At 39.3% G+C, this 9,606-nt stretch overlaps 1 protein-coding gene across 1 annotated transcript; it reads right to left on the bottom strand.

Annotated features, from left to right (window-relative positions):
* Positions 1-303: 303 nt before the first annotated feature.
* On the bottom strand, positions 304-5,126 carry LOC131092638 (arylacetamide deacetylase-like 4). The gene is made up of 4 exons (XM_058039436.1): positions 4,944-5,126; positions 4,364-4,580; positions 1,391-1,454; positions 304-1,078 (listed from the first exon to the last, which is right to left on the bottom strand). Exons 1-4 carry the CDS (start codon positions 5,124-5,126, stop codon positions 304-306), a joined length of 1,239 nt encoding a protein of 412 aa, XP_057895419.1.
* Between the last annotated feature and the right edge of the window lie 4,480 nt (positions 5,127-9,606).

Genomic DNA, 9,606 nt, shown 5'->3' with positions numbered 1-9,606 from the left:
TGCTGTAGTTTTAGTGAAACTGGAATGGCTGTAGTTTTAGTCAAACAGGATGCCTTGCCTTTTCATGTCAGTCTTATTGGTATGTTTTTACAAGAATATTTTCTAGAGTGTTTATTATTATTATTTGAACTAGAAAATTCAAATAATCTTAACATTTGTTTGAGAGTCACTACAGAAGCAGAAATCAGAAACTACAAAATGCAGTCAAAATCCAAACCATAAATGAAAGGTGTTTATATCCCTTGCCAAGTGTAAATTCATAGACATACTGCATGACTTGCATCTTTCTTCTGAAAAATACTTCTATAAACTGTTTACATAATTCACAATACTGTCCATTATCTTATTTGCAGATAAAAAGGAAAAAATCCCATAGCCAAAAAAGGCTAAAATTCCATGGAAGCCTTTCTCACAATGATACCAGGTCACTCGAACACCATTTTCCTCTAGTCTCCTCTTGTATAACAGACCATCGTCCCTCAAGACATCAAACTCACAGGTCACAATCAAGGACTCAGGGAGCTGGCAAATAATGGAATCTTCAGCTAATAGTGGGGAAAATGTCATTGCTAAAATTTCTTTGATAGCTTCATGGACTTCAGGTTTATATGGTGCAGGTTTGGTTGGTACATAGCCTCTAACCTTAAATTCATCAGGAATAAGGTCAGCACTTACCCATTTCTTATACTGGTGTCTCATACTATCAGGAACATGGCTGTTTTGTAGAACCTCTTTCCAAAATGTGGGTTTTTTGTTAAGGTAACGAAAACAGAAGTAGATGATCATCTTCTTGGACAACATGGGGGCGAAAGCATTCTGCTGGTAGGAGGGCAAGTGGAAATCCAGCCCCTGGAGTCCTGGGTAAAGCAGCACCTGAGCACGTACTTTTGGCAGATCTCTGGCATTCAGCAGTATTTGGCAAATAACTGTGGCAAAATTAGCCCCACAGCTGTCACCACTAAGGATGATGAGACCAGGATCCACGTGGTACTCTTCCAAATTCCTCATGAAGTATAAGGTGGCATTGAGACAGTCAAAATATTGCCCTGGGTAGGGATGTTCAGGAGCCAGACGGTACCTGAAATGTCAAAGTGGGGTTACAAACATTCAATTTCTGTTGTTTGCAGTTGCTGTGGTAGTTATACAGACTTTTTTTTAATTTTAAAGATTATATTTGGGTTTAACTAATATAGATTGGAAGGCCAAACTAATGATGCTACAGCTATTTTAGAATACTTTGCCTACAAGCACATTTCTAAATTAAATGAAAGGTTTAAGTGAAAAATAGGGATATGATCTAAAACAGTAAATATTTTCAGCATATTTTTCAGAAGAGTTTCAACTGAGAGCTGTATTCCCATAAATACTTCTATGGCAAAATTGCACTTACCCAACAGACACAACCACTGAGTTGCATTTTTTGGCCATATATCGGCATACTCTTTCAAAGGCTCCTAGAGAGAAAGTTCAGCAGAAATGATGATTTGAAAATCAAATATCCTTTTGAAATGAAAATACAGATCCCTGAACATGTGCTACGTGGAAGGTACTGCAAGATGAGACTGATAAGGAACTCGTGCTATGGAATGTGGTCTTTACACATGAATCCATTTTCTGTTGGCCAGTGGCTCTCAGGGCATCACACAAGCATGTAAGGATGGTGATACTGGGGAAACCCAGAAATCTGTCTGGTGTGGTCTCACATCTCACTTGGTGGTCAACAAAAGGAGAGTGTAAGCTGAGGACAAACAGGAATAAGGAGCATACGAGAATGTGAGGCTGAGGGTGCTCCTTTGAGACCCAATACCCTTGATAAGTATTTCTTCTATGAATTACCCAAACCACTTGTTAAGCCCATGATTCTAACCTTAACCATGACAGCTTTGTGCAAGGAGGAGCTCTCTCACTTGCTTACAAAGGTGTGAGGAGCCATTTCTAGTTGCTCCTTTTGTACCTGGCACTCACTGCTTCCACATGGTGGAATTCTTGTACTGTAAGAAATGGTGGATAAATCCTTCCCTGGTTAACTTCCCTTGCTTCTCATGATTTTGTAGTCACTTCATGTATCTGTATTTATGCACCTTTTGCAGCCTGAAGAGTCATAGTTCATTCACATATTCTCTGCCCAGAAGCACTTTTCTCACCTAGGCAGCCTTTCCAAGTCCTTCCAGTACTTCTTTATCATTTTTGAGGAGTGGGAAGCAGAACTGTAAGCACTATACTGTATTTAGATATACCATGGATTTATTACAGTGGCATAAAACAGTTTCCTGTTTTGTCTTTCCTTTCCTACTAATAATTGCTAGCATTTTGTTTGCTTTTTGGCTGCTACTGTGCACTATGTCAACAATTTCAGTTAACTTCCTACCATAACTACCAAGAGCTCCTTCCTGCTCCTGTTTGGAACCCATTGCTTCATTTATAAGGTCAGAATGCTCTGTTCATCTGTTTGACTTCTCTACATGCCATTTCTCCTGTCATTGTCTGATCCTCTGCTGTCATAAAGATATTCTGCAGTTTTTCAGCCATCCATTTATGACCCTCAGAGGGTTTAATACCACATCACCCTGTTTGAATGAATTGATTGAATAAATTGATTAGCACTGCTCCCAGTACAGATCTCCTTATGGGAATCTCACAGGAACTTCCCATAACTCATCATTTTTCTCTCTTTCAATCAGCTGTCATCCAAATGAAAGATCTTCCCTCTTGTGTCGTGGGTGTGTAGCCTCTTTAGGAGAATCTTCTAGAAATCAAAGTGGGTTTTAGCCACTCAGTCTCCTTTATTCATGTATTTGCTGACTTAAAAAACTTAAATTGATTAAACTGTTAAAGAGTTTAGATTAGATATTAGGAAGAAATTCTTTGCTGTGAGGCTGATGAGGCCCTGGCACAGGATGCCCAGAGCAGCTGTGGCTGCCCCATCCCTGGAAATGTTCAAGGCCAGGTAGGACAGGGTTTGGAGCAGCCTGGGATAGCAGAAGGTGTCCATGCCCATGGTGGGGACCTGGAATGATACTTAAGGTCCCTTCCACCCAAACACTTCAGCGATTCTAGGATTTGTGAAGTATGACATGCATTTGAGGAATAAGCCATAGTTATCTGTCCACTGATTCTTTTCAGTGTAGCATCTGCTAATTTGCTGGTTGCAGACTTCAGGCTTGCTCGGCTGGGGATTCCCAAAGGCCTTCTGAAAGCTTGTCATCATTGTTGTTTTCCTGTTATCAAACACCAAAAGGAATTGAAGCCAAAGGTCAGGCCCCACTCTCTGTGTACAGCTATGGCTGTTACATCAAGCCATGTCACGTGAACAGGGACTCACTGTGCAACTTGTGGTGTGTTTTATCCTTCCAGTGAGAGGAATTCACCTGCCACTGAGATCACAGAGAGCCTGCCAAGCCTGCAGTCCACACTGCCACCCAGACTAGCTCTAGACATGAGCCTGGCATTCCCCCCAGGCTCCTGTGCCCTGAGTACAGCGGGGTGGGTTATCTGTGCAGAGGGGAACCCATGGCACAGGGGTTATGTTGTGATTCCTGCACGGGGCTGAAGGATGCCAGGAAATTCAAGTCTGCCCAGTATAGTGCAGACCTACCCTTTGAAACAGTAAGGGATTCAAACCCCTCAAATTGCACTGCCTGACCCCTGGAATGAAGTTCAAATTTCAATGTTAGGTGCATTGGCTTGCAGAGAAGGCACTTGGAGCCTTAGCAGCTCAGAAGGAGATCCAGAGTTCAGGGAGCTGAACTCCCAGCTGCTGAGACAAGGGCTGTCTCCCTTTCTGGAAAAGAAATCAAGTATCCTGTGCCATGTCACCACAAAAATCAAACTTCCCCAAATTGCTTCTTCGTTATTTATATTTTCCTTCATTTGGATTCCTTGTTTGCATGAATGGAAATTTATTTACAGATTTTTTAAAATTTATTTAAATCTTTCCTTGGACCCATATTATATATTTTATGTAAGATAGGGTAGTCTTAGTAGAGCAGCATCCCTCACTGAGAGCTGAGAGCAGGGTGAGGGAGGGAACTCTTCAGATGGGTGTTTTATTGTGCCACAAACTCAAAGCACACAAATGCCCTCTGTCCATTTTCCACCTCCAACTAATTTAATACTAATGCTGTTCATTCATAACACTCTCCTCTCAGCTAAGCACTGGTTTCTGGATCTCTTCCCCAAAGGAAACAGAGATGGGATGCTTTTTAACACAATACTATTCATTCCACAAATACTTTCCAGTTTGTGCTGAGCAAAGACTGATGACACTGAGGAGGACAGGGCAGACATTGACTGACACATGCCTGAAGGCAAAAATGTAAAGGTTTGGATTTGACTTGAAAAATAAAACTTGCCCATTTCTTACTAATGCTCCCAAATGTGCCAGCGCCTCCATGAAAATAGAGAATTCCTCTTCTTTTGCCAGTGGGTGGGCTTTTGGGCTGATAAATCCTCAAGGGTACCTCATCTACTGTGAGATCTTTGATAAGCAGTTTGGAATCTCTCCATGGAGGAATCCCATTGACCGCTGCTCGCAGTATGGTTAAATCATTGCAGATCCCCAGCTTCTCCAAAATCTTTCCCTGTTGAAAAGAAAGAATTTGGAAGAAGAGGAGTAACGTGCTCTGAACAGTACATTATTCTATGTACATGCAGTTCAATATGTACAGGGTACATCTGGGTATTTGTTTAAAATTTCATATAAAACAGCATAAAGTGGCTGCAGTTTGACTGAAAAATCTAAAGAAGCTTTTAAGATTAGCCATATTAATTTTATGAGTTAATTTACCATGTTTTGGATTCATATATCAATGCTTACAGGCTTCAGGAGCATGAATTGGTTGGTTTGTTTTTTTTTTTTACCCTTAAGTAAGGCATTTTCCTCCTGCTCCCAAATATCCTACCTAAGCAAAAGTGAAATCCCCAGGTTAAGAAATTCAACTTACCGCGACCATGGTCGTGATCATCAAGGAGTGGAAAACACGAAGCTTTAGAGGTTGCTCAATTCCAGGTGGCATTTCTGTGTTGAAAAAACCATATAATACAACTCCCCAAAACAGTGCTGGTACTAAAACAGGAGAAATAAAAAACATTCCTAAAATTGCCAAAGTTGTATAAACAGATGCCATTTCACCTCAGAACAGGAGTGAATGCTATAAAACTGGGTTAAGCCCTGTTTTCAAATGCATCTAAGGTGTCTTCACAGAAGACTGAGTGCTCACTTCATATGCAGAAATTAAATGTTTATTAATGTTGCAATGCAATGTAATGCAATTTTCTCCACCCTTCTTTTGCTAATGATATTATTCACAACACTTGGGTACTTTCTTTATACCCTTTTCAAAAGGTAGGATTCAAACTGTATGGAAGTGATTAATATGATGAGCTTTTCACTAATAAGGAGAAATTATTATTCAGAGGGGCCTTGATTTGGAGACGGTCTTTTTGGTTTGTAGTGGATTCATTTTGGATGGACATTGTTTAATTTTAGTGATGTGGGGCTACCTGGATTTGTCATCAAAGCATATAAACACTTCTCTGAGAAGAAATATACTCAAATACAAATACAAAAAGTTTAAAAAAAAACCTTTTTCATAGGGGAATGACACACTCATGGTTTAATTTTTGTTTAAATAAGAGTATATTTGCTCTGTGTTTAAAATCAGTGCAAGCCTGAATGTACACAAAGGTCTCTCCAGACACTTGAGAGTTTGTTTGTGGATTGAAGCCACTGTTGCTGCTGGTAAAAGCTTTTTAGCAATTAATCCTCAGAGTTTCATATTCACTGTAATTCTTGTTTGCAGTTCAGTGTAGAGGCATTATGAATACATATGTATTGGTGAGGGATTGGTAACAGTTGGTGGCACTTGTTTGGTGAAGTTATTTTTCTGGTTTGTGTTTTTCTTATTAGAATTATGTTTTCTACACAATTTAAAATTTACAGCTGCCAAACATTTTGTGCCTTGGCTTTTAAAGTGGAATTCCAGTCTGAAAACTGAATTAGTCTTTAGTTTCATTAGCACAATATTTAAATCAAAGCAACACTGACAGCTGATTTGCACAACATTGGTTGTGAAGGTAAGGATGTGTGGGATGAAGCAAGATCATAAATTTGTGCCAAGGTTTGTGAAATAGGGAGATCATTAGAGCCTTTTCTGGGCTGAGATTGGCTGATCTGGAGCCTTTTCCTTCTACATAGCACAAATTTAGGATACAAGTAGTTAAAATGTTAGACTGCAGAGTATTGAAGCCAAAGCCAGATGCCCATGGCCAGTGCTTAGCTTGTCCTGAGCTCATCAGATGTTCTCCACAGGGCTCTGCAGCACAGCTGGGGCAGCCCAGTGGTGTTTGTGGTCATTAGTTCTAGAAATGTTTCCCTGTAGTGTGATATTATGGCACAGCCTCTGGGGATTAGGCTTTGTTTTGCCATATATTCCTGTAAGAACAGCACAGTTTACCTAAGTGCTTATTTCTGATGTCTGTGCCATCAGTCAGAATATCCTGAAATAAATTCTCACATGGATATCAGCTCTGAATCTTGTATTTCAGCATGCTTGATGATTTCTTATATTTGAATCCTCAGAGGAAGCAATTTCTGTGCTTTCTAAAGAACCTTTAATCAAGAATAAAAGAATTTTTAAAGGTACTTAGTACTTCAGTGGCAGTAAATGAATCTTGTAAAGGTGACAAAAGGCAATTAAACACCTGCTATTTAAGTGATCAGATTATGAAAGCCTTATACCAAAGAGCACATGTCTGTCTGCTGTTACCTCTATGAGCTCTTGCTGACACTGTTTTGACACAAGATTTCTTCTCCTATTCAGTGAGTCAGTAATTAATCAGCTTTAATCAAAACCAAAACACCTCACACATGCCACCTCTGTTTTGAAACCTTGATGGACCTGATAGAGTAGGAGGAAATATTGCTTTACTGTCTTTTTATTTAAAAATAAATTTACAAAGGGACAGTTTGGAGTTTTTTGTTCATTTGCTTTTTGTTGTTAGGCCCTGGCAGTTATTTACAGAATCTCTTGTACAGTTATGACAATCTGAACAAAAATCTTTCAGTTCTGCATTACAGCCTTTCTGTTGTTAAAGAAATGTTGGTGAACCAATGTTTCAAAATAATATCCTAATGTGTGTTTAATCTCTTAATATATTATAATATTAGAGTATACTCAGCATATGAACTTAGAGCATGTTCTAGCTCTGTGGTGTTTGCACCTCCAGTCCTCCTTGTCCTTTTAACTCAATGTCCAAGTTTTTTCCAGAATCAAGCAAATCCCATGGTCTGAGAGGGGGCTTGGTCCTTCTGGGAATGTTTATGTTGACAAGTGTGTGATCACACTTGGTGCTTTATATTCCATATATTTCATCTATTTCCAGTCTGGCCAGCCATTCCTGTACCCACAGGATGGGTAGGAAATCTATGGTCAGTGTCAGATTCTCAAGTTGTTACAAAACAGTCAGTGAGGTTTTCAGTGGGTTTTTTTTTCCCAGTTGTTTTTGAGGTGGTAAATATCCAAAGAATGTTTTTATTTCATTTGAATCCACTGCATTAAATGAGTACCTTGTATCTTCACAAATAAAAAGGCTTCTTCTCTATCTGGCAGTAGAGAGGTTGTTCTTTAAATGGTGGATGTTTGATGTGTTTTGCTAGAGCCATATTTTTGTTTTTCAGCAAACTCATCCCCAAACCCCAACTTCCACAAAGTCTTTACCTATTGATGAGAACACACTTGCCCTAACTAAAGGTTGATGAGATTCCACTAAACCAGAGAAAATGAACACAGTGTGGAGTTTGACATTGTAATGAGAGTTATGAGCCTCATGTGGTTCTTTATTGTTATAAAACAGCTCCTCAGAGCTCATAAAATGATTCTTTATTCATTGAACTTGGTGTTGCTGGAGTTTGATGAGTACAGAATTGAGAATAGTTGGGTAAATGCTTCCCATTTTCTCATCAGCAAGCCTCCATTTATGCATTCTAAAATCCATTCTCTTCTTGATTTTTCAGCATATTTCTAATAGTTATAATAATGATGGGAAGGGGAAGTACAATAATGATACCTACCCAAAGAAATGTGGTCTTTGCAGGTTTTCCCAAGATTCAGCTTTGTGGATTTTCTAAAGCTTCACACATAGCTTTGTAGGCTGAGAATGTGTAAAACTCATCAACTTCCCCTTAATTATTAGTGGAAGAGGCAGGAGCTGACAAACCCAACACCCTGCGAGGCAGGAGCACTCAGGGGAGTTGTGCCAATGAATTCTGTGATTGTCCTGAGTTATTGATTTTCTTGTGAAGTCTTTCTAAAACATTACAACATATTTCACTTGTGTTGCAGGCTGTTTCCAGCACTGCTAACCTGCAGTCATTTGACTATTGCAGAGTTTCTCTGTGTAACACAGGAAATCCTATAATGAGTAACTGAAGCATTGTAAAGTAGTCAGCTGTGATGACTGAGTATTGATTCCAGCAGGTATAACCAGGAAGCAGAAAACAGGAAAAAATAACATATCACAAAGAAAATTTAAACCCAGAAATAATAGCTTCTGATAGAGTTCTTTATTTTTTTAATGTTCATTTCAAAGTGAAACACTCTGGTATATATAATTTGCCTTGCTTTTAAAAATTATTCTTATTTCCTCTAGGTAATTTAGCAGAGCAATTAGAATCTGTAGAGTACTTTAACTGACTTTGTTTTTATCACTTCGAGCATGGGAGGAACTTGCCATACTTCAGTTCACATTTCTTCATTTCACATTATGCAAACAACTGACTGAAGGCACTCAGAGCTTTTCATACCTGTAAGCCTGGGTCTTCTGATCTGTGAGATAGATTTAATATGCCCTTCACAGTGACAATAAGAAGCATTAAGAAATTACAGCTTAGTACATGCTGTACCATAGTGGTTTTTAGAGGTGCTGTGTATTTGCTTCGGCTGCCTCCTACCTACCTTTCAGTGTCCTCCCTTCTTGTTATCTCCATCTCCCCACCCAAATAAGTAGTTAGTTCCTGTATGCTTTGCTCTTACAACAGAGAGCCACTTTGCACTTGGCATAAATCTTTATTTTAGCCTTTTCTTTCTGCCTTCTCTTCTTTGAAGTCTGTCCCTTCCAAATACCTCCTAGGCTAAACAGCTGCTAACAAATTCTGGAGTAAAAAGCTGTACTGTATTAAAAAAAAAAAAAAAAAGACAAATGTTATGTATTGGCATTCAGTGATGGAAATTCAGATCTTGTGTTGTGCAGTTCAGAGCACGTGCAGTTTTGAAATGCTTATTTAACTGGAGGGTTTTGTAGAGCAGCACTGGGAAATGTGGATGGATTGCTGGGTGTCGGTGTCTCTGTTGCTGTGCAGTTCTGTTCCTCAGAGTGAATGAATTCTGCTCCATACATATGGATTCCAAAAAGCTGCTCTGGAGCATCCACTTGGGATTTCATGGCAGGTCATCACATCAAAATGAATCTTATTAAATCAGAAGTTGCTTGAAGGTAAATATAACAACTTCAACTGCCCTTCTTTTCCCATGGCCAGGTTTGTCTGAGTCTCAGTATCCCAGATATTCAGGTTAGCAGTGTCTGCAGTCTCACAGCAATCAGCAAACA

The sequence above is a fragment of the Melospiza georgiana genome, chromosome 22 (genome assembly GCF_028018845.1).
Source record: "Melospiza georgiana isolate bMelGeo1 chromosome 22, bMelGeo1.pri, whole genome shotgun sequence".
NCBI classification, from domain to species: Eukaryota; Metazoa; Chordata; class Aves; order Passeriformes; family Passerellidae; genus Melospiza; species Melospiza georgiana.
This window is presented reverse-complemented; position numbering and strand designations above follow the sequence as displayed.

Bases quoted from the DNA above. Each gene is read 5' to 3' on its own strand.
- LOC131092638 (XM_058039436.1), bottom strand. From the start codon at position 5,126: ATGGCATCTGTTTATACAACTTTGGCAATTTTAGGAATGTTTTTTATT. The intron at 4,581-4,943 runs GTAAGTTGAATT...TCTTTTCAACAG, and splicing joins TGATCACGACCATGGTCGCG to GGAAAGATTTTGGAGAAGCT. The intron at 1,455-4,363 runs GTAAGAAATGGG...CTTTCTCTCTAG, and splicing joins TGGCACATTTGGGAGCATTA to GAGCCTTTGAAAGAGTATGC.